The sequence below is a fragment of the Schistocerca cancellata genome, chromosome 3 (assembly GCF_023864275.1).
Source record: "Schistocerca cancellata isolate TAMUIC-IGC-003103 chromosome 3, iqSchCanc2.1, whole genome shotgun sequence".
NCBI lineage: Eukaryota > Metazoa > Arthropoda > Insecta > Orthoptera > Acrididae > Schistocerca > Schistocerca cancellata.
Genome location: NC_064628.1, coordinates 805,219,699 through 805,245,279, shown reverse-complemented (window position 1 = coordinate 805,245,279; position 25,581 = coordinate 805,219,699). Strand labels below are relative to the sequence as shown.

Here is a 25,581-nt window from a genome sequence, read left to right as displayed (position 1 = left end):
CAGTGGAGCTGTAAACAGCAATGTCTGAAGCAGTGTTGCATGACTGGCACCGCAAAATGTGGGAATGATGTACTGACCTGGTAAAGAAAATAACTCACAAATTGGAAACCAGTATGAAGCACAAATCATCATCACAAACATAAAATACCTAAGGAAAAAAAGACAGTGAGATGAAACTAAGTTGGTTCCATGATGCTGAATGTGTCTGACAAATGTGTGTTTCATACTGTACTGGAGAATGACTGCCAGCTTCTGTGAGCTTAACAGTGTTACACGGAATCACCTTGTGATCACCTGGCCAAGTGCAAGTGCTGCTTATAGATGGCCACGTGCAAGTGCTGCTTATAGATATGATTGTTGACTCTGATACCCCTAGGAACTATGATTTATCATCTGAGTCGACATAGCATCATATGATACTGAACAACTCGACAATTTAAAGGGCACACGGGTCCAGAAATGGCTGGGATGCTGCTGGGACTGACGGGAGTGGGTGGTAAGGTTGATCATGGGATCTTCCTCCATGGCTTCCTACAAATCAGTGTCTGATTAAACTGCTGGCATGAGGACTGTTGGAGCTGTTAGCATGTGGTCAGATTTGTGTGTGGCATTACTCTGTAGAGTGTCCATTGGCATGGGTTCTGGAAGAAGTTTGAAAAAAGAGGGGGGGGAGGGGCGGGGGGGGGGGGGGGACGGGACAGGGCACTAGGCAGTATTCAAAGTCCATGTAATGATGAGTCTGTTGTCTGTGAATGTGCAGAATTTTGACCACGCAGCATACACTGACAACGGTGAAATGGTATGCAACCACTGGTCAGAGCTTCTCTGGATGGCGACCACACCATGGCCTTCTACACTTGAGCCTTGAAAGTTATAACTATCTGCTCCACCTCTGAGCTAGAAACTGGATGGAAAGAGTGGTGGTCAAATCTTCAAAGCCATTTCTATCACAGGAGTGGTAATATGGAGGCAACAAATTGGGGATTCCTATCAGAAATTAGGGTGCAGGGAGCACCCTTGATTATGAAAAATTTCCTGGATTGTAGCTGCTGCACAAATGGTTAACATTCTCATGATAAGTGGAAGTTTGAGAGAACATTGACCACTATGAGTCACACTGGGCTATGGAATGGGCCTTCGAAATCAATATGGACCAGCTCTCAGATATCCTCAGGTTTCAGACAGGGATAGAAACAATGCACCAGTGCCGATTGATTCTGGACTCAAGTACTGCAGTCTTAGACAGCATGTTCAATGGCCATACTGAGGCCAGTAAATGTATAATGTATCTGCATGTCAATGCTTCAATCTATGTGACATCTGACTGTGTGAGGCGTTAGGCACTGGAAAATGTTGGGGGTGGGGGAGGGATTGGGGGGGGGGGGAGAGAAGGGGCAGGAGAGCATGTGCTACCACGAAGTGTGATTTTTGGTTCTCTGTGGTTAACAGGAGGACACCACCTATGGCAGTGATGGTGATACAGTGAAAAAAATATCTGCAAGTCAGGTCCATTCCTTTACTGAGGCGTTTTGGTCATTCCTGCTATATTAGTGACAATACCATGTGCACAAGGACCAATGAAGTTAGTAGCAGAACTGTAAACAGGAAGTTCAGAAAGGTGTGGCAGCTGGAAGGCTTGTAACCACCACAGGCTGCTGAGTGAGCAATGTGTTGATTCATGAAAGCCAATAACGAGGAAATAGGAAACCAGTACAAAGTGCAAGTCATCATCAGCCGAACCTAAAGTATCCAAAGAGTAAGTTCGAAGCAAGACAGTGAAATGTGGCTTTGTCAGTTCCATTACACTGAATGACATGTTACACATAGCTTCAAGCAATACTGGAATGAGTATCAGGCAGCCGTGCACGGATACTTGATGGCATTACCATGAAATGCCTCGAGGTAACCTGATCTAGCGCAAATGATGTGGACAATGAAGATTATGCACAGTCATCTTGGGACATCTCCAGGATCTTTCATTTATTATCCAAGTTGACATCTGCCCACATGCACCGCTAAAAATTTCAACCACTAATGTCCTTCAAACCCTTGCTTTCCAGCCCTACCTCGAAAATTAATTTTCAGTGGACTGCCTAATATTTCTAGCATATTGAGTTGTTTGTAACAGCTAAGCTGCCATAATAATATACCTTGGCTAATGTTAATATTTGTTACATTAAACTGTAGTCTTGTACAATATGCATGTTAATAATTTCCAGCATTACATTTTTTTTAACTTCAGGTTATTCAAAAATCAGAAAAAATATAACATTCTCCCACATAAAGTATGACTAAAACTTTGCTTGTTACACTTCATGTCTTCAACCTCAGTTCCTTTAATCAGTGGGCCCGAGCAAAGCATCATTTGAGTCGGAGTTTTGAAGTAGAGGCATGTAGCATTACTGGGCAATAAAAGCAGGTCATTTAACTGTCCTAGTACTAAAATTTTCATCCCGTGTTGGCAGCTAGCTCCTGTTGTTGAAGCCTTAGGCAAACACATGTGACAAGCAATATGGCAAAGCTGTAGAGCCACAAGACAGAAATCAAACAAGTAGTTTTAATCACAACAGTTCTGTGTGACATGCTAAATAAGTGGCTTTTTACTTCAATTCACAGCCACAAATAGGAAATAAAGTGTAAAATAACCATAAAAAGTTGTATTAATAACTTTTTATAAAGATTTAAAATGTTAAACAACTTACTTGTCACCATCAACATCTGCTGCTGCAACTTCATAGCCAAAACTTGAAGCAAACTGTTCCCCATTTAAAATGAGTCGTAATGCCATTGGGTTTACAAACTGCTGTCTTTTGCTGAAAATCAGAACTTGACCAGTGCCATCAGAGCGTGGAGCTCCAGCCGCATAGCACATCTTATCTCCAAAAAATTTTCCAGCAGCTACAGACATACCTATAAGCATTTTTTTTCCAAATTAGAAAATGATCATCGATACAGCTAAGCTATTTCTTTTTTTTTTAAAAAAAAAAAAAAGAACCCACACACATTGTGGAACATATTTTTGAAAGCCTGGTATGGTAATTCTGTTGGGTGCTGTTAAAGTACCAGAGACTGTATTGCATTACTTGAGACTACAAAAATTATGTGCACAGATGTACCCTGTGAAGGGCAAGGCAGGGCACCCCCTCCTCCACAAGACAAAAATAGCTTCACAAAGTTAACTTCCACCTTAACCCCAGCAAACAAATAGTCATATCAATTCAGTTCAGACTGAAAACTTCGACAGCTTTCCAACAAATCCTTTTTTGAGCTAGTGTACAAGTGTGCGCACAAGTGAGGAGATACTATAGAGGCATAACTACAAAATCAAGTGTGAAGGATGTCTAATTCCCATCCCTATGATCAGCTATTTGCAAACAAATAATCCATCTATCTACAATTCAGTTGTCTCAATCACAATTTTGACATTGTTTAACTAAGCCAACAATATTGCCTAGAAGAGACTTCAATTTGATACAGCAAGAAGAAACATAAGCATTTCCTCCTAATGTAGTTCGTGTAATCTTAATTGTTACTTCAAGTATCAGGGGAGGGGGGAGGAGAAAAGAAAAGAGGAAGGGGATCTATTAGTACCTCTTCACTTATACTTTCTGACAACAAATTGTCATTAGATACTTTGAATTTTATCCCAGCATGTGGAGAGGAAAGGGGGGAGCGGGGGGGGGGGGGGGGGGGGGCTTACACGAGATGAAATATGACCCCTGTAATACCTGGCATTAATTCTCACAAGCAGATGATATGGGAACCTGCTGGCAGATCATGAACATCACTTTGTTTGCAAAAGCATACTGGCAGAGACGTATGCAAAGGTTTAGCAACCGAGATTACAGTCCTCCTTGTGCTGTGTCACGTTCTTTCACACACGTGTGTTGGTTTACGTTGCAGATGTCAAAAAATTTTTCATCCCAGCTGCCACAGGCACTATTTTATTTCTATTAGGGACATACTTATTCTTGGACTTATTATCTATTGTTTTTCTGAGATGTATTCCTGGGTCACTTAGTTATTTGGTTATGCATTAGATTAGAGTTATTCTTGTATCTCAAGAGAACATTCTACATGTTCGTAAAACTTCTCTGAAGCTGCCGACTCATAATAAGATTCTGTTTTCTGAGGCATGCAACAGAGCTCATTTATTCCCCACATGAGAGTTGATATTTCCTACACCAGTCAGGCTACATCTCAAGATGTGTAACTTAGATAGTCGGACAGCAGATAAAACAGCCATCCTGATACCTGGACAGCCTGTCATGTTCTATCCTACCCTGCAGCACAGGAAGAACTCAAGCTTCCTACCAGAACTTTTACATCGGATGCGACAGAAGTATCGATATCCAGAACTGTCGTGCAATTACCACCTTTCTGGCCACATACAATCCCATGCTGTGATTTGCGCAAGTGCAGGCCAGTTTTTATTATGTAGGAATCATAACAGATTGCACGGAGTTTGCATGAGTGATGAGTCAGCTAGATCATCGGTACACCGTAGTGACTGAAGGTGTGATAACCATGCCATCTACAACAAACTCTTATGAGAAACTCTTCGAGTCTTGGCATCTCAAGAGGACCACAAAAGGCAAGTTTTGTTTTAATATAAGTATTAATGTAGTGACTACAAATAATGAAACAAGTGCTAACGTGTTCAGAATTTTAGAATTTATTTGTAAACGGCTTGGCATAATCATACTGAATCCAGTAAAAACAATGAAGACATAAGCACTTACACACTCCATGGAAAGAAGCTATTAGTAAACAACATTCTATGACCCTGATCGGCATCTATGCAAAGAGACTGTAGGATTTTATGGAGTAGTCACTTACCACTGCAAGTATAGGCAATTATAGTCACACTAACTGAGGATGCCCTCCAATGCAGAGGCTGACTTGGCTGACAAGATAATGGGTGAAATGATGCCTACCACAGTAAGCACAGTGTATCAGCATACTGTGAACTACGGTAACACACACAGACTCTGATGGTCTTGCAGATAAGGTTGATGTGCTCACCAAACAGTTCAGTGAATATTCCTCTCAGCACAATCATAGCACTGACAGAAACAACTACCGCAAGAGGTCAAGAAGCCACTCTTCCATTACCTCTTCAACTTCTGGGGAAGGTCAACACTCCATATATTGGTATCATCAAAGATTTGGGATCACGTGCACAAATGTACCATTCCTTGCACCTATTCAAGTGCCAGTGACAACTGGAAAATAGGTGCATCATCCAATTGCTGTGCAAAATTGCAACTCCTATTTACGAGTGATCAGAAGTCAGGTCAGCAGTATTTAGTGCATACTGCATCAGATATATGTATATTTCCTTGAACCCTATTACACAGCAGTCAACCATCGACCTTTCTCAGTTTGTCTGTGGCAAACAACTCTTTTATACCAACGAATGGTACACAGTGAATGGAATTAGATCTGAGGCTGGTATTCAGTCTTCACATGAGATTTCACAATTTTGGATGCGACAGAGCCCATAATTGGAGCTAATTTCGTAGCATACTATTACCTGCTACCAGACATACCCAACACATGAATTACTGACAGCATTACTAGCATGACAGCTTTGGATTTCCAATGTAGCACAGCAGTGTACATGGCCAAGATTGTGCAAGTAGACAGCAGCGAATTCACAGGACTATTGCAGCAATATCCAGCCTTGACGCGACCACCTGGAGTGCCTAAGAGGTACGTCACAACACAGTACATCATATTAGAACTACTGATGGACTGCCTGTCTCATGCAGACTCACATATCTCCTGACCACTTAGCCACTGCGAAGGCAGAATTTAACGCCATGCTAAAGGAAGGTATTATTAATCTCTCCAGTAGCCAGTGGCCGTCTCTTTTGCACCTTGTGCCAAAGAAGTGTGATGTCCATGTGGAGACTATTATACACTCAATGCCTGAACAGTGCCAGAATGGAACTCTGTGCCTTTTTTATGTTATTATACTTTTGTTTTATGTGCTGCATCTCGATTGTACTAAGGCATTGGTAGAAGAAGATATACTGGAGATACCCATAATCAGTCCATTTAGGTTATTTGAGAACCTTTTTATGACATTTACCCTATGAAGTGCTGTGCAATCATGACAAAGATTTATTGATTCAGTACTTCAAGCACTTCCTTTCCGTTTCGTGTACTTGGATGACATTCTTGTCTTCTCGTCCACTGTAGAGCAGCACAAACAACACTCACTTGCAGTCTTCCAATGATTAGAACGGTATGACATGGTTCTGAATACCGTCAACAGCATATCTGGTCAGTCACAAGTTAACTTCCTAAGGCACCAGATTTCATCGAAGGGGTCATTACCATTGCCTGAAAAAGTGGTAACTACTTTACAAATTGCCTGCCCAAATACCGCTAGAGAATTACATCACTTTCTTGGCATATTCAGCTTCTACCATTGACATCTGCCACACTCAGCTGAGCTACAAATACCACTGACTGGGGCTCTTGTTGATCCAAAAAGGCAACCCACTGATTCAGTGGGTGGGTGCCATGAGCTTTGCCTTCAAAGTGGCTAAACAGTGCACAGAGGATGTAGCAGTTCTCACTCAAACTGAACTGGATGCAACCTCTTGCACTAGTTGTAGATGCAAGGCAAATTGGTAGCTATCATTGCTGTGTTACAACAGTTCCATGATGGTGCATGGCAGCCACTGGCTTTATACTCACACAAGCTGTCTCCCAACACACCAAAAGTGGAGCTCACACAATAGAGAACTTCTTGCCATCTACAAGGCTATCAAATACTTCCATTCACAACTGGGAGCTAGAGAGTTTATTATTTTCCCAGATCATTAACTGCTCACTTACGCATTCCAATGAAACAATAATAATTATTAAATACCTGAATACACAGAATTAATAAAATTTATTTCATATCTCGTTATTAAATTACCTGACAATGGACTAAGTAGCTGGAAAATGGTTAATAACAAAACTATTAAATAAATATTGTTGTGGAACATTAATACTGTGTGTTCAAGTTTTTAATTTGTCCACATTCCTCCAAGAACTGATGGAATATTCCATAAATATTAAGAACAATAACAATCGCTCACCACATCAATATAAACAACTGGTATTCATCACTCAGTTCAGCACAGACATTGTACGTATTTTGGGAATTGACAGTGTAATAGCTGATTGTCTTCCCCATGTCAACAGCATATCAAGCATCATCAATCTCCGAGGCACAAGAGACTGACCAAGAAGTCCAGAACCTCCACCAGAATAGCTTGGAATTGCGAATAGTCAATATTCCTGGTGCAGATATTAAACTGTACTGTGGCCACAGTACTTTACTGTGAGAAGCACATCCATTCTTGCTTATTACACACCAAAGATGGGCCTTTGACAGTCTGCATAATGTGTGTCATCCTGGTGTCAGATGAGCATTCTTCTTGGTCTTGCAATGATTTGTTTGGCCTGGAACTCAAAAAGATTGCCATGGCTGGACTCATCCATGTGTCATGTGTCAACAAAACAAAGTTTCCTGGAACGTGCATGCACCAGTGAGAGACTTCCCTCACCCAACTACATGCTTTTCACACATACATATTTGAATTGTACGCCCGTTATGGCTATCAAAAGAACAATGTTACATTCTAACTACGACTGATCATTTTACTTGCTGGCCAGAAGCAATGCCAGCTGATAATATCTCCACAGAAACCTTAGCCTCCACTTTAATTTCAAGCTCAATTTCTCAATTTGGTTGTCCACTATATGTCACAATGGATCGTGGCTGCCAGTTTGAATCAGACCTGTTTGCTCAGCTCAACAAGTTCTGCAATTCTGTTCACCACAAGACCACATGCTACCATCCAGCAAATAACAGTATAATGGAATGCTGGCACTGTTTTCTAAAGGCTGCATTCGTGAGTCACGAAACAAATTGAGTCCAATGTGTTTTGTGACACACAACTGCAGCCTTTAGAGAACAGTGCCGGCTCTACCAACAGTTTTACTTGTTCTAAGGAGTACTTACAAGCCAGACTTAGATTCCTCATGGCAGAACTAATTTACAGCAAAGCACTGTGACTTCAGAGTTTGCAGATGTGCAGCCCTTCTGGCTTTCTGACCACAACTATAGCAATTTCGCTTGTCAGTTGAGGGAATAGATTTAATAGATCCACCCTTGCCAAGCTTTGTGACATGGCACATCTCCCAGCTGGTAACATGTACACACATCATGCTTCATATGGATGACATCAATTTGTCATTTCAGCCACTGTATGTAGGTCCACACAGAGTCCTACAATGAGGAGCACACACTTCGGACTTATTAGTACACAGTAAGTCCTCTACTGTTTGTAGAGACGTAACACACTTGTAGAGGTTTTCCAGGAAGTACGACCAAAAGAAGTACCATGGCTACAACCTCCTTCACCAGTACCAGCATCACCATCGGTGCCAGCACCTACACCACCCAATGCAGATCCTCTTCCAGAATGCAATACGTGATCAGGATGTTGCATGCATTTCCCAGCATGCTTTCTGTTTGGCACTCTGCCTCCCCGGAGAGGGTGGAGAGGGTGTGGGGGGAGGGGGAGGGCTGATTTAGCGACCAAGATTACTGTCTCCCTTGTGCATTGTCATGTTTTGTTGCATTTGTGTGTTTGTTTACATCGCAGTTATGAAAACATTTTTCATGCCACCTGCCAGAGGTGCTGTTTTATTTCTGCTAGGAATATACTTATTCTTGGACTTGTTATCTATTGCTTTTCAGAGAGGCGTTCCTGAGTCATTTAGTTACTTGGTTCACACTAAATCAGAGTTGTATCTCGAGAGAAGATTCTACACATATGTAAAAATTCTCTGAAGCAACTGAGTCTTAATAAGTTTCTATTTTCTGTGCATGTAATCAAATTTGTTCATTTCCTGTCCAAGTGTTTATATTTTGTACACTAGACAGGCTAGACTCAATATGCTTTACTTAAGCATCGGGCAGTAGGTAAAGCAGCCAGCCCGACAAAGGCTATGAATATCACAACTCCCGAATAATGCCGAAGTGTAATTTATCATATTTTCCTAGTCTGGGTGACAGAAGATAATATTTCCGAGTATGTTGTTAACTTCATGAAAGAAACTGATGACAGAAAGTATATCTTCTGTAGGAGCAGATGGGTTCTGTGGGCTCTGGCATGGACAGTACAGTGAGAATGAGGGACATAAACTCCTTGGAGGACACACAGTATGCCATTAAGAGGTGTGCGAATATTTTGCACTATGAAACAACCAATCTTTTGTGAGTCACTGTTGAGTACCGTAGTTATGGATCAAGATAGATTCTTGATGCTTACAGTGTCTGTTGAAGCCAGGGTCATGTTAAATCATTGCTACCATCAGGATGGAAATGGGTGATATAAGCTTTTGGGGAGGTGGGTCTGAGTAAACTGCTCAGGATTGAATCATGTCTAAGCTTCTCACCCAAAATGGCCCAGGTCAGAAATTATAATTTTAACACTAAATGTGAAAGACAATTTGAATTCGAAATAATTATTCTCAAAGGCAATTTCACTAAAATGCTACAAGCTACCAGATATTACAAATTCACTATACAATCAAGTCAATGTTAGCTGCTACTGACATCTTTTATCAGGCAATATAATCACATAAAATCCTGTAACTAGGACCACCCTACTCAAGTTAATAAAACGAATATGAAGCTGCTGTTGAGGAACAATCCAAAATTCTGTTCAAAAACATTGTCTTTAAATTCTTCATTTTTATAGCCATATTGTCTGTAGGTGCTTTACAATTCCTGATGGTAATTTCATTCTGTCATTACAACTACAAGAAAATGCATGTTTTTATTGCCAGACAGGTTTCATTTTATTGAGGTAAAGCATCATCAGTAACAAAAGATATTTACAATCTGACTTGGTTTTGAGATTGAAAAGCAGTTCATCAACAATTTGTTGGTTTTTACTTATGGTGTTTTCTGCTTGGTTTCTCACCTACATCAAGATGTGCTAGCAGACGTCATTTCCTGATGTAGGCAAGAAACCAAGCAGAAATAATTGTAAGTAAAAAGCAACAAATTGTTAATAACCTGTTTTTTATCTTAAAAGCAAATCAAATGGTAAATATCTTTAATTACAGATCACTGATGATGTTTTGCCCCAACAAAGTAAAATGTGCCTGGTGAGAAAAACAGGCATTTTCTTGTAGTTGTAATGATGGAACGAAAGTACCCCCAGGAATAATATTGTCATCAGCACAAATTCAATGATAATGCAAATGTTTTCCTTATCATCACTTGTTATTCAATCACACATGCAATGGTAGGGCCACAAAAAAGTTGATATTGGTGAACGTATGATTGCTCTGTCTGTAAAACACAAATGAAGAAATGAATTTTTAACAGAATTTGATAGGACAGGGAGTATCCAAGTCAACAAGACATTATGATGGTAAATAACAATTTTTGTTTGTCACTGATATTCTGTCTCATTGTTCTAAACATACCTCAATATTTAATTATTAAAGTTTCTGCTGGGATAATTCTGATCATCAATTATGTTGTTACCATCTCTGTTATTCAAGTGTTTGTGAATTTTGAGTAAAAGGATTTTGGATATGGGGCCACAACAATATAAACTACTGAAGCAACAAAATTTTTGGCATTTTGACCAACTTGCTGCAGCCCTCTCCAGGGCAGTGAATCCTCCTGAAGAGGACCGCAGTGAGTCACTTAAAACATCAGCAATTTAGTTGCTTGAGCGGTTTGTAATGATGCTGCCCAATACCCAAAATTATTTTATTCTAAATGACACTGGCCATGAAAGCCTAAGACCTTACACTTTTCTGAATGCTTTATAATTATTAAAATTACATATGAATATCATAATGCACCTAGATAGCTGTATTTGGCAACAGGTGACATCTCGTCCTTGTCTCCACTGTCTTGCAACGGCGCAAAGTAAAACGTCTTGTCTCGATTAAGAAAATCATCTGATATATTCATTACAAATATTGTTCCTCTCCATGTGTATGGCCCAGGAGTGCCAATCACAGCTGTGTCATCTTCCAGAAGGAGACCACTAGTGCCAGCTTGACAATATCCAAACTGTTCATGAGCCCTGAAAACATAAGCGGCAATTTCAAATTAAGTAAATGACCCATGCACACATCTAATACCAAAATTAAATTCTATTTTTAATTTTGATTTTCAGGCCATGTATCAAATTTTAAATCCATATCGTTAAAACCTTGTCAATCCTGAAATATATCTAAAAGTAATTTTCACTGAGTTGTAATGAGTTACTTCAGAACAAAACAAATGGAACCTTAAATGTATAAAATAAGAAATGGCACTAAACAATCAGGGTTAAGTTACAAAAATATTAAGAGATAAAGAGCTGACATATTCAATGAGAAAGATATATCAAGTTACAAAGGATGAATCCCATGTGAGATAAGTGAAAAAAGATGGAAGGAGAGACATGTTTTAAGAGTGAGAAATATAACATCATGCCATGATCATCACTACGATTATTACTATTATGTTGCAGATCAGTCACATGGCCATTGACATACACTGAGGTGACAAAAGTTATGGGATACCTCCTAATATCTTGTCGAACCTCCTGTTGCCCAGCACAGTCCAGCAACTCAATGTGGCATGAACTCATCAAGTCATCTGAAGTCCCCTCCAAAAGTATTGAGCCGTGCTGCCTCTATAGCCATCCATAATTGTGAAAGTGTTGCTGGTGCAGAATTTTATGCACAAACTGACCTCTCAATTATGACCCATATACATTCGATGGGATTCATGTCGGGTGATATGGGTGACCAAATCATTCACCTGAACTGTCCAGAATGTTCCTCAAACCAATCATGAACAAGTGTGACCTGGTGATATGACACATTGTCATCCATAAAAATTCCATCATTTTTTGGAAACATGATGTTAAAGAACGGCTGCAAATGGCCTCCAAGTATCCAAACATAATCATTCCAGTCAATTATCAGTTCAGTTTGACCAGAGGACACAGTCCACTGCATGTAAACACACCCCATACCATTATGGAGCTACCATTAGCTTCCACAATGCCTTGTTAACAACCTGAGTCTGTGGCTTCATGGGCCCTGTGCCACACTTGAGCCCTATCATCACATCTTATCAACTGAAATCAGGACTCATCTGACCAAGCCACAGTTTTCCAATCATCTAGGGTCTCCATTACAGTCACGAGCCCAGAAGAGGCGCTGCAGGCGATGATGTGCTGTTAGCAATGCGCTTGTGTCGGTCGTCTGCTGCCACAGCCCATTAATGCCAGATTTCACTACACTGTCCTAACCGATATGTTCATCGTACGTCTCATGTTTATTCCAGCAGTTATTTCATGAAGTGTTGCTTGTGTGTTAGCATTGACAACTCTAGGTAAATTCTGCTGCTCTCTGTGAAGCGAGGTAATGCCTGAAATTTGGTATTCTCAGCACAGTCTTGACACTGTGGATGTTGGAATATTGAATTTCCTAACAATATCTGAAATGGAATGTCCCGTGCCTCTAGCTCCAGCTACCATTCTGCGTCCAAAGTCTGCTAATTCCCATTATTTTGGCCATAGTCACATTGGAAATCTTTTCACATGAATCACCTGAGTACAAATGACAACTCCACCAATGCACTGCCCTTCTATACCATATGGAATACAACCATCATTTGTATATGTGCACATCACTATCCCATGACTTTTGTCACTTTAGTGTATAATCACCTTATGCATGCCATATCTTCTCATAGATCTTGTTGCCCACCTTTCTCATTTGTCTGCGTAATATCACATTTTACATTTTTATATAATTTTTTTTTCCTTATTTGGTGCATCCCTTTTCCTTTCTATGGTTTCCACAGTGAATACTGACACAAAAGTTACAAATATATTATTTATTTTGAAGACTGTATCTTTACATAAGTTTCTTTTCTTGTGTCTTATTTTAACTTGTCTTTTGTTGCAGTACAAGCTGACTGTTTTTGCGACTGCTCTTTTAAAAATTGAACAGTTATTAATTTTCCACTCAGGTTCTATAACACTATCTTCGTTCAGTATTCTTATCTTTACGGCAGATTTTTCCCATATTAAAGGCTAATCATTCAGTAATTGTCCTTTTCTGTGCTGCCATTGCCATTTCCATGTTTAATGCTGAGTGACTAAATGACACGTGCAATTACATATTAAATGTGTCTTTGGACACTGCTTAAGTATTTTGTTAAACTTTTTGTGAAGCAAATATTTTATCATCTGTGCTTTTCCATTGCCACATGTTCCACAATCTTCCAGCTGCACAGAGTGAGTTCCCAGTTGACTAGACTTTATCTCTCTAAGCTATCATTTCTAACTGATAATTATATATCTAAAATTATTTGATGCTTCTGTGAATAACAGGTTAGTTACTTCCAATGACTCCCAAACCTAACTCACTAACAATAAGAGATAACAAAATATTACACAAATTAGTTAACATTATTTACTACATGAACACCTGGCAATGACCTCGTATTACTCTCTGTGTGGCTACAGCCAAACATGCTACAAAATCAATATTCTCCTTCATTCAGTGGAGTATAATGCTTATAATTATCATAAAACTCTGCAGCATTAAAACACATACATATCATTCTATTTCTACTTCCATATCTTCCTGCAAGATACTTCATTTACAATAAGAACTTGGCTTTAAACTATTCATAAATAAAATTATTATTTTTTTACATCTGTCCCGGATTATGTAGTTGTATGAAAATAATTATATTATTACAAAATAATGTACACCTTTCATCAATATCCCCATGAAGAATCATAATTCAGATGTGCTTTTCACAAGTGATGCTAATAAGAGTAAGCCATTAAAAGGAACATAAATGTATTTGCTTCTTTTAACAATGTAATATGTGACTAAAAAGTATCAAATGACAATTTAAATTGCTGCTGATGAAATTTTTTTTACAGCCATTACATAAACAACACTTTCCTATATTTTGTTGCCCTTTCAGATACAACAAATGACCACTCATTCCATGTTTACTCATTTTGCCTGTTATGTGAAAAAGGTGTTTAATCATCATTAGCCTCTAAATAATGTGATTATAAATATCATGTGGCATATACTTGTTAGTTGGCCGTCCTTTACAAGGGTCCCAGCTGTTGTCATAATCCAAGTACTGTGACAATGTGTAACATAATCCTTGTCCCCACTGGTAGTCAGTTCCATTCTTCATATACCGATGTGCACATACCTGCAGTCATGTAAAATGTCACATGAATTATGAACTGTTAGAATGAAACAGTGAAATAATAGTGCAAAACAATTGCAAAGGCAATACATGTTGACACTGGGAGGAGACTACATCTGAGAGCAGAACATTGTGAATGGGCAGTGAAAGGCAGAAGTTCAACACAAAGGGGGAAAGAGGACAATAAAGGAACATCAATAGAAAGGGGAGGGAACAGAAAGATGAGAATGAAATACGAATGTCTTCAAGACATAAAACTGGAATTACAAAGAGCCTTACTAATACATTGTTGGTAGCTAGTGGTACTGTTTAGAGAGACATATAACAATAAAAATAATGAATTTTCGACAATATAATGTAATTGGGTAGATAAAAAAATCTACTTGCCAAACAGTGGCAGCAGAACACACACATAAGAAAAATAGTTTACTTATGCAAGCTTTCAGAAACAGTGACTCCTCCCCCTGACAGAAGGGTTGAAGGGGAAGGAAGAGGGGTGAAGGGAAAGGACTGGAGAGGTTAAATAAAATGGGTCGAGTTTGGAAAAGTCACCCAGAACCCCGGGTCAAAGGAGACTTATTGGATGGGATGAGAAGGAAAGACAGACTGGTGGGTCTTTCTTTCTCATCCCATCTGGTAGGTCTCCCCTAACCCGAGATTCTGGGTGACCTTTCCAAACTCTATCCGTTTTCCTTCAACCCCCTTCCTTCCCCTTCAATCCTTCTGCCGGAAGGAGCCACTGGCTCTGAAAGCTTGAATAAATAAAACCTTTTTTTTTTACGTGTATTCTCCTGGTGACTAGATTTTTTGTCTACCCAATTACATTATGTTTACAGAGACATCTAGAAATTATCACCATTCAAATATACACAGTGGAAGAAGATAATGTGATCACAAGCATTACCAAAAGTATTTGTTTGTTAAAAGTTCTCATAAAATTAGCTACATCAAATTAAAGTTACAATTAATGCTTTTGAGGATCACAGCCACTGTCATCATTAGAGGATGAAATCTGACTGGTCCAATGTTCACAGACTTCTTTATAGATGTGGGAACTTTTGCTGTAATAATTTCTCTCACAGTCAAATGAAATGGCTTCCTTATGCTTCAGTACTGGCTAATCAGTGCTCATCAGCTACAGCTGTTAACTGCCGCCACTGCTAAGATTTGTAGGCACACTTTCACCTAGTTAAATTACAGCGATTTTTAGGCCTGTCTAAGAATCTGTATTCTGTGTGTGTGAATTTATGTCCTTTGACAGCATCTGGCAGATCTAGTGGTCAGAGATCTCTAAAACCAAGAAACCTGCTACAAGTTCTTGGCTGCTGTAGGTATCCAGTCTTACTTGGAATTCACATAAATATTCAGTTTCATTACATCCCTAGCCATTTCTCCTGAATGATTTACTAAAATATTTTAATTTTGTGAGAAAAGATTTTGTTCATCTGTGACAAACCTAGCCTGGCCTTAAAATTTCATTTTTTAACTTTTATCTGCTTTTTCTTTAATAGAGTGGTGTAAAAGGAAGAAACATGACAGACAATTTTAGGAGCTGTTCACTAGAAACAAGAGTCCAGTTAACATTTTCTCTGATCTTCCAAAACCATCAATAAATTTAAGGTAAAACAACCATAAATAGAAAAATTAGTTTGAACAGTAAAGTGCCTTGCTAGGCACAGTACCACTTCTCACATCAACAAACATTGTCAGAGGTGAAAGCAGTGATGGTGGAATCAAAGGATGTGTCGTATGGACAACTACCATCTATGTAATTCAGGGAAGCTGGTATTGAAGAGGGAGGGGGGAGGGGGGGGGAGATACCAGATGGCATGGGATGTGAAACAGCCATTGAAGTCTAGCAGAATGTGCTCAACAGCATGTTCCACCATTGTGTGATCAATTCCGCTCCTGGCCGTAGTATGACAGTGGCTGTTCACACAAGCAGGCAGCTGGTTGGTGGTCACAGCTATATAAAAGGCTGTGCATAAGTTGCAGCAGAGCTGGAATATGACATGACTTTGATTCGGGTGGCTCTGTCTCTGATAGAATATGATATACCTGTGATGGAACTGCAGTAGGATATGCTGCGTTGGTGTATGAGGCAGGTCTTATATCTGAGTTTTCCATTATGGAGCAACCCTTGCTGTAAAGGGTAGAGGGCAGGCGTGGCATAAGGACACCTATGATATACTGTAGACTGGGTGGGTGATGGAATGTGACTTAGGAGGGGTGAAAAGTTTGCAGGGGGGGGGGGGGGAGACATTCCTCATTTCCAGGCACAATGATACATAGTAAAAAGTCAGTGAGAAGTATATGACTAAGTTGTCATTAAGTTCGAGGTGGTATTGTGCAATGAAGAAAACACCCCAGAGCAACTGATTCATGAGGATAGTCAGAGAATTATGGCTTGTGTTGATATAGAATGAGAAATCTGTTTGACTAGTTTTGGGAGATAATACCTGTCTATGAAGGCCTTTAGTGAGATCTGTGCAAACTACCCCCTGATCCATAAATACTTCTTCTTCGAGGGGAGCACATAAAAACATTATTGCAGCATGACCATGAATGCTGACATGATGTCATCCTAAGCCAATCTTTTATAGATCACCTGAGGAACTTACCTACCCACCCACCCAAATTCTCCAGTTTTGTCTGGTTTAGGGTCACTGATAACATAATACGCATCCATGGCCAAGAGACCCTACCCTTATCCCTCTATGGTCACAACACCTTCTCTGTCATCTGTTTCACCTCAGGCTGCCACTTTCCCTGTCAACTGGCATCTACAACTCTGATGGCTCCTTAAAAACTTAACTACTATCCACATCAAGTCCACTAACCATAACAGTGCCTACATTCTGATAGCTGCCATCCCTTCCACACTAAAGATGGTCTCTTCTACAGTATGATCACCCATGAACAGCACAGCTATAGCGAGAGTCCAAACAATCCCTCACCCAGTACACTCCAAGTCTTGCTAAGGCCTTCACTGACAGGCATTAGGCTCCAACCCTAGCTGTAAACAAATTTCCTGTGCTTTCCACACATCCTCCGACAAACCCCAATTTCATTCTGGGATAGGACAACTTAACCATGTTCTTCAAGGCTTTGACTACTTAATAATGCACCTGGAACTGAGGAACATCCTACCCACAATCCATCATCTCTCTCCCAAAGTCATATTCCACTGCACCTTCTCTGCAATTTATCGTAGTCATCCTTCAACAACATCTACTCCCTACACTTTGCCACACAGGTGATATTACCTGGAGAACCCAGGTGCGTGATTACAACCCAGCTATCAAACCCAAATTAACGGCTACCATCAAACTGTCACCAAGAGGAGAGTTGATCACCCACTTGTGGAACATTCTGCCAAGCATAAAATATGCTCCACTTTAATGGCTGCTTTCCAGCCTGTCCCATCTGAATTGTCCCTTCAATACTAACTTTTCTTAATTACATTGATGGGAACTGTCTTTGCAATACATCTTTCTATCCCATAATCCACCTAGTCTCAATCTCCACTAACTCCTAAGCCACAACCATCTCTATCTTGCATCAGAACCCCCACTTCAGTCATTCTAAAATCACACCTTTCTCTCTGCAGTATACTGTAACAAATGTCTACTTATCTCCCAAAAAGTCTACCTGATGCAAACACATTATTATATTTAAATTTCAGATTATTAAAATCTATAAATTTATCTTTGTTCCAGAAGGTGAAGGAGTTTAGAAAAACAGCTGTTGTTGTAGGTTAAGTTGTTTGACAGAGGTTGCATATCTTGGAAGAGATACTTACCATGACTTTCCCACCAGGTCCTTGGCTCCTCACAGTGACTCCAAGCCACTGACCATCTTTGATTTCATCCTTAAGTGGTGGAAAGAGATTGGGTGAATCAATGGCTGCAATCATACAACAACACTGATGAACACATTTTGAAGGGAACAATGCCATATGCATAACAATTCAGAATAAGTGACAGATTCTACAGCTTGTCATAACCCACTTGTGTCGTAACAGATAAAAGACATTAACCTGGGATGCATATGGCCCATTCCCAATTGTTATTTTATATGCCTTTAGCCGAATAAAGCATGTTTAGTGCTAACATTATTACAATTTCTCAGAAATATTGTAATATCCTGAAACAGTGTAAAATTTTCTTAAAATAATTGTTGTTATGCAATAAGAAATTGCAAAAAAGATATAACTGAATGGAAATAATTTCATAATGACAGAGTACTTTGTAAAACTATTATCACAGAGGACTACAGATATAATTCATTATGACAAACAGTAATAACTTCATATGGCTCACTGCCTTGTGCAATCTTGTGACACAGCTCCAAGTTTGCTACACGTATGTTTTTTTAAGTATCTTCTCAGTTGACGTCATAAGGCTGGTTGGGCACTGTTTCACACTTCACCACTGCAGAAGAATCTGAGTTGGTCACATTGCATAAAACACAAGGATATCCACATCTGTAGTCACGACATTAACAAAGACACCATGGACTAGTAATCAGACGGACAGTAATCCAATGATGATCTTTCACAGAAACTGAAGCAAGTAAATACTGGCACAACACACATTTATTTCATGTCATTACAATACTGAAAATTTTGCAAATGAAAGAATAAACAGAAAATGAGCAATGGAAACATTAACTGGTTATAAATGATTGGTGTTGGTGGTAGGAGGTAGCAAGGCAAATAGAAGAGAACAATGAGCGTGAGAGAGAGCGTGTTTGTGATTCTGTTTAAGAATGTTGTTTATCTGCAACTGCTTTTCCGCATTTCGTGTTCTCATATTTAGTTGTGATTTAGGAACCCAAATAGTTCGCCTTGCTGTATCCTGCTACTAGTGCACGCGAGAGTGAGTGCGCCAAGTGTAGTGTTGCTGTGGGTAAGTATTTAAATCAACTGCCAATTGTATCAGCGCAAGCCGGCCACTAGAGGCCTCCTGTAGGAAGCTTGCACATTGCACGGTCTCCACTGCACCATCTACTGGCGACTCATGCATATATACACACAGAGCAGCGCTGATTCACTGGCACTATGTTCTTCAGTTTGTGCACTCATATCAGTTCTTCTGTGTATCACTTGTGTTGCACCTTCTGTATGATTCTTTAGTCCTATTGCAAGTGGAGTAATGGGAGGCTTATTTACATTATTGCTCTAAGATTTATGAATATAGCTGTATTTGTGTTACTTGAATTGGTTTTGTGTATTACTTGGTTACTACATGACTGAGCTTTGAAATGGTTTCTGCAGGTACAGGCTTATAGAGCCATTTTGCCAGGTTTACTCATAACAGACACTGTGGAACTGGCAGTGATTGAATAGCTTGTTTTGGCAGTGACCACATTGTTGGCTTCCATTAACAGTCAGGGTACTCTTCCACCGGTCTATCCACCCACTTCTCCTCTGTATGATGATTGAGCTGAGGGTTGGGCAAATATAGAAAAAAGACTCAGACAGCATTTTTTGGCTTTAGGTGTGTCAGACTGGAATTTATGCAAAGCCTTATTCCTCTCGTGGATTCCACCTAAGGTGTATCAATTACTTTACAAGAACTGACAGCTCTTACTTTTGACCACATGTGGAGTTTATTGTCCACCAACCACCACAAAATAACATATGTGACAATGGCACGAGTTGAGCTCCACCAATGCCGCAAGAAACTAAACCAGTCATACAGGGCCTGGACATCCAAATTTCACAGCCTTAGCCATAAGTGTAAATTCATTACTGGTGCCCATAATGACTCGTAAGTAGACTTTATGGTGTGTGATACAATTATCCGTTTAGCTCCGGACAAGGAAATGCACTAGAAGGCATTATTTTATGAAAACCCCCATTGGCAGAAGTTTTGCAAGTAGCACAATCTTTTGAAGTTTTTCGGGCAGTGGGTGGTCAAACTGAAGAGTGGGGCAATGCGGCAGTACTGTCACAAGATGTGTCCACTAGGACGACAGATAGCTTGCATGAGGAAGCGGCAGTAGCAGCGGTAAACATGCAGGCCCAGTACTGAGCAGACCAAGACCGGCCCAAACAGCCATGACTGCCACAACACCACTGTCAGCATTCTCTGTTTCTGTCTTGTCCTTTCTGTTTTGTCCACCATGAACATTCGGCATGCCCTAAGCACTGGGCTACTTGTAATGCCTGCCAGAAGTCAGGTCACATAATCTCCATGTGTGATTCACTGAATGTTGCTCAGGATATGGACATAAACTGTGTTACTCTAATGTTTGTTACTTCTCTCATGTTGTTTATCAAGTTCAGTGTTTATTGCCAAGTGGTCCAGCTACAGGTAAACACCGGACGCTGCGGAAACATTATCGAATTCTCAAACCTACACGAGTTTTGACTCTCTGCCATTGACACCGGTCATGTGAAAGCTGGTCAGTTATAACAAACAGAACATTGAGTTGTTGGGACAAATTATTGCATCTACCTCTTACATATCAGTGGTTCATCCCATTACATCTTTAGTGGTTCTGATACCGGTGTTGAGAACTTGTTCGGGACAGATGTATTTCAGGCATTTGGATTTTTCTATCACTGATGCAGTTCACCTTGTGTCCCATCTGGTACTATATTCTCAATTGTGTGAGGAGGTTTCGGACTTGTTTTCTGAAGGTGTGGGGTATGCTACAAATTTTTCTGCTCAGATTTCTTTGAAATCCTTGGCTCGGTCTCATTTTTGTAGTGCGCGTCCTATTCCTGTCACCCTGAAAAATCAAGTGAAAGCAGAATCAAACAGACTTCAATCTCAAGGGGTATTGGATCATGTTATGACTATTGAATGGTCGTCTCCACACATTGTAGTTCAGAAGCTGTCAGGGAAACATCGCCTCTGTGATGACTTCACTACTACTGTCACTGCAAAGAGCCTTGGCGAGTTCTGATTTTGAATATTTCTTTTGGTTTCTATCAATATTTATGTCTTCCTTTTGGTGTGACTAGTGGTCCTGCTATTTTCCAATGATTTTTAGAACAACTGACTATGTCTGTCCTCAGCTGCATTAATTATTTGGACGATATTGTTGTCACAATCTCTCCCATGGCCAAACACTTGAAAAATTTGCATACTTTGATTTCTGTCTTACAGTCTGCAGGCTTATGGTGTAACCTTGCAAAACCACAGTTTTTTCAACTTTCTATTGTGTATTTGCACTTGGAGGTCTCGCAGAATGGGTTCACCCTCTGCCAGACCACATCTCTGCCATTACACCTATGCCTCATCCCTTGTCCATGAAGGAGCTGCAGGCCTTCCTAGAGAAGATACCCAACTAACACAAATTCCTGCGGGGGGCAGCCATATTGGCCCACCTGTTGCATGCCCTGTTATGCAAGAATGTACCTTTTTGCTGGAGCCTGGATTGCGAACATGGTTTTCAAATGTTGATGAAATCTGAACTACTATCGGCCCCTTGTTAAGCTACGTTCTCTCTGGACCAGCACATAGTTTTGGTGACTTACACCTCACAGTATGGCTACAGTACAGTTCTAGTGCACCGATATGTCGATGACTCTGGGTGACCTGTCGCTTTCGCCTCTAAACCTCACACTCCAGCCTAGCAGCATTACTCTCAGGTGGAAAAAGAGGCTCTTGCCATAGTCTATGCTCGCCAGAAATGTCACTTTTTTGTACGGCTCCAAGATTCACATTATTACTGACCATAACATTTGGTTTCACTGTTTAACCCTCACACTTCCTTGCCTGACCAGATAGCACAATGCTGGCAATACTGGGTGCTGTTCTTGCCTCACTACAATTGCAGAATACAATTTGGACTATGTCTAAACATTCCAATGTGGATGCCTTGCTCCACCTTTCTGTGAGTTCTGATCCTGACTTGGATCTTGAGAATTGCTTTGCTTTCATCTTGATACTGAAATGCAGGCCATAGTCAACAGTTTCTGAATTACAAACTTGCACTTATCAGCTGCTGTTGCTGCCAACCCAGTTCTCTGCCAGCTGATTTAGTTTGTTCAACAGGGCTAGCCAGATAAACCGCTGGGTCAGGCTTCAGAACCACCTGCGCAACTATTTTTCCTTATGGTATCACCTCTCTGTTTTTGACGGTGTTCTGCTTTTGTCCACGGAAGACCTCTCTCTGAAGTAGTTATTTCTGCTGCACTATGTTTCACGGTTTTATGCCTTCTCCACCAGGGCCATTGAGTTTTGCACAGTAAACTGATAGCTAGGATACATGCTTTTTGGCCAGGCATTGATGGCAAAATTGTCCATTTTTTCACTGCTTGTGAACAGTATGCCTGACAAAAGGCAGCTCCCAGCCATCTTTGTCTCCCTGGCCCACTCTACACCAGCCATGGGAAAACATTCATTTAGACTTCATGGGTCCAGTCTTGAATTCCTGTTCACTCTTGGTTGTAGATGCATTTTCCCAGTTTCCTTACATTCTTCGGTGTGCATTGACATTGGCTGCAGTCACAGTTCATATGCTTTTGTGGGTTTTCTGCTCTGGAGGGGTTGCCTTGTACCTTAGTTTCTGATAATAGGCCCCATGTAATTTCTCACGTCTCAATTGTTTTGATGCCATCAAGGCATTCATCACGTTACAGCTCTGCCATTCTGACAAGGTGGAATGACTAGTGCATATGATCAAGTCCTAAATGAAAAAGCTTGTTGTAGATTCTTTGCCAAATGATGCCCTTCTCTGTTTGCTGAGCACCCATCACTTCATGCCTATGGGGGAGTGGAGCCCGACTGAATTGCTTCACGGCCAGCAGCCATGCACCATCCTCCACTTTCTGCGGCCTGCACCACACCTGCCGCGGTCGGGTTCATGCAGCAGCTACACACACCGGGACCACAAATGTGGGTGGGACAGTTTGGTGGCTGGCCCAAGTTGATACTGGCCACTGTTGTCCACAGCTGGGGATGCCATCTTTGTGTTGTCTGTATGGCCAACGGACTAGGAGCATGCCACTTTGATCAGTTGCGCCACGACTCACCGCCGGTAGCTACTGGTTTGTGGGTACGGCCCCCATCGCCATAGCTCACCCTGTCGCCCTCTGCCTCAAGCCCTTCATTTCTTGCTGTGGAGATGCTCCTGTCCCATTGACTGCTTCCTCCACACGCAGCGCCCTGGGGTTCCAGCTTCCCAGCACCAGGCACCAGTCTATCTCCAGCCTCGGGTTTATTGCTGCAGCCTGCTGATCAGGTCAGGCCACCTCCACCAGTCCCTTCGCCATCATCATCTCAGCCATTACCACCAGTGGGCCCAGCCCCGCCTCCTCCACACTGGGACTACCTGCTGATCACAACACAGAGATGGCAATGGTACCCTTCTCCCCAGTGCTGTCATCGGGTGCCGTGCAGGACTACTGCCCTCAGGGGTGCCAACACCTCTGTGCGTTCTAGCTATAAGCTCCGGTGCCCATCTGACACATCATTCTACCAATGTCGTAGGCATCGGCTGCCACCGCCTGGATCCGATGCCTGTCTCTTGTTAGGTCACCGGTGTCTCCTCCGTCACTTCAGCGTTCACACAAGGAATAGGTATCCTGCTACTATTGCATGTGAGGGTGAGTGTGCTGAATGTAGTGCCGCTGCGTGTGTGTGTACCTAAAGAAATTGCCAACTGTATTAGGGTGGGCAGACCTATAGAGGTCCCCTGTAGGAAGCTTGCACATGGCACGGTCTCCGCTGCACCATCTACTGGTGACTTGTGCCTATGTACACTTGGAGCAGCACTAACTCACACTCATTATGTTATTTTTGTTTGTACCACACACATCAGTTGTTCTTTGTATCACTTGTGTTGCACCTTCTGTATGATTTTACTTTGTCTTGTTATGTGTAGAGTCACAAGAGGCTTATTTCCGTTATTGTTCAGAGGTTTATAAATAAAGCCACATTTGTGTTACTTTGATTGGTTATGTGTGTTACTTGGTTATTACACACCTCTAAAACCCAATGGAGCACTGCAGAAATCAATTTTCCTTTGAAATTTAACATGAAAACAATCAACTTTTCTCCATTTGTATTCTCTTTGTTCCCATTCTGATACATAAACATACTTTTATTACTTTCAGTTATATGGATTTTTTAAATGTAGTATCCTTGTCCACTTTTAATGCTTCTTTGTAGCTACCTTGTGAACTTAATGAAAAATGAAAATGTGCTCAGCCCTGCTTTGTCATTTTAGCTTTATTCTGTACCAGCTGGTGAATGTTTCTCATTCCTAACCCTTTCTAAACTTTCTGAAACTTTGACACTTACTGCATTTTGCTGTTTCGAGTTCACACAGCTTTTACAGTACTTACTTCACCTGCCATTCCTAATTTTAAGAAATGTATTTTTAGATGATCTATAGCATTAGTTCTCAGCCTTTATGAAAATATCCTGCCCATCATTCAATAGTTACTTTGTAAAATTTTCCTTGGATTGACTGTGTACTGAAATTTGATGGGCCTGCATGAACTGACTGAATGTAATGTGTTATTTATTTAATTTACATGTATAACTAAACAATGGAAAATTCAGGATGGAATGTAACAACAACCATGAAAAGGATAGTTGTTACTCACCCACATAGCTGACATGCTGAGTCACAGATAGGCACAACAAAAAGACTCTCAGAAAGTGAGCCTTTGGCCAACAAGTCCTTTGTCAAAAATAGACAACACTCACAACACACACAAAACACACACACACACACACACACACACACACACACACACACACACACACACACTAACACACATGGCCACAGTCTCTGGCAGCTCAAACCAGACACTTGAGTCTGCCTTCAGCTGCCAGAGACTGTGGTCGTGTGTGTGTGTGTGTGTGTGTGTGTGTGTGTGTGTGTGTGTGTGTGTGTGTGTGTGTGTATTTTTATAATCGTTACATGTATGATTACATTAAATTAAGCAAAGTAAGGAATATCCAGTACCTTACAATGTACTAATGAAGACAATGCTTTCAAGAAACTTTGAGTTAGATTATTTTTGTAAAACATGTAAAATAATGTTACAGTGTGAATAAAAAAATTTTTTTTTCAAATGTGCACATCACGCTTATATAGCCAAACCATGCTGTAACACTCCACACCACAATAAAACAGTAAAAGGCCCTTAAACAATATAGGCATGAATGACATATTTCATTATTGTATGATGTCAACCCTGTGTAAATAAGTCATTTCTACTTTACTTCTTTAACTGAAAATTACAATATTATTATGCAACAAGCTGTATATACTTCAATTCCCAATGGAATCAGTAATTCTTTGAAAAGTGATCCCTGTTCAGCACA

At 40.6% G+C, this 25,581-nt stretch overlaps 1 protein-coding gene across 3 annotated transcripts in view; it reads right to left on the bottom strand.

Moving 5' to 3' along the window:
* LOC126175866 (integrin alpha-PS1) overlaps window positions 1-25,581 on the bottom strand; it is a 618,855-nt gene that overhangs the window by 103,387 nt on the left and 489,887 nt on the right. For all 3 annotated transcript variants that reach the window (XM_049922880.1, XM_049922881.1, XM_049922882.1), the window contains 4 exons: window positions 18,087-18,190; window positions 14,160-14,287; window positions 10,900-11,126; window positions 2,703-2,910 (listed from right to left, as the gene is read on the bottom strand). In XM_049922880.1, coding sequence (XP_049778837.1) covers window positions 2,703-2,910; window positions 10,900-11,126; window positions 14,160-14,287; window positions 18,087-18,190 — 667 coding nt within the window. The remainder of the gene's footprint in view (window positions 1-2,702; window positions 2,911-10,899; window positions 11,127-14,159; window positions 14,288-18,086; window positions 18,191-25,581) is intronic.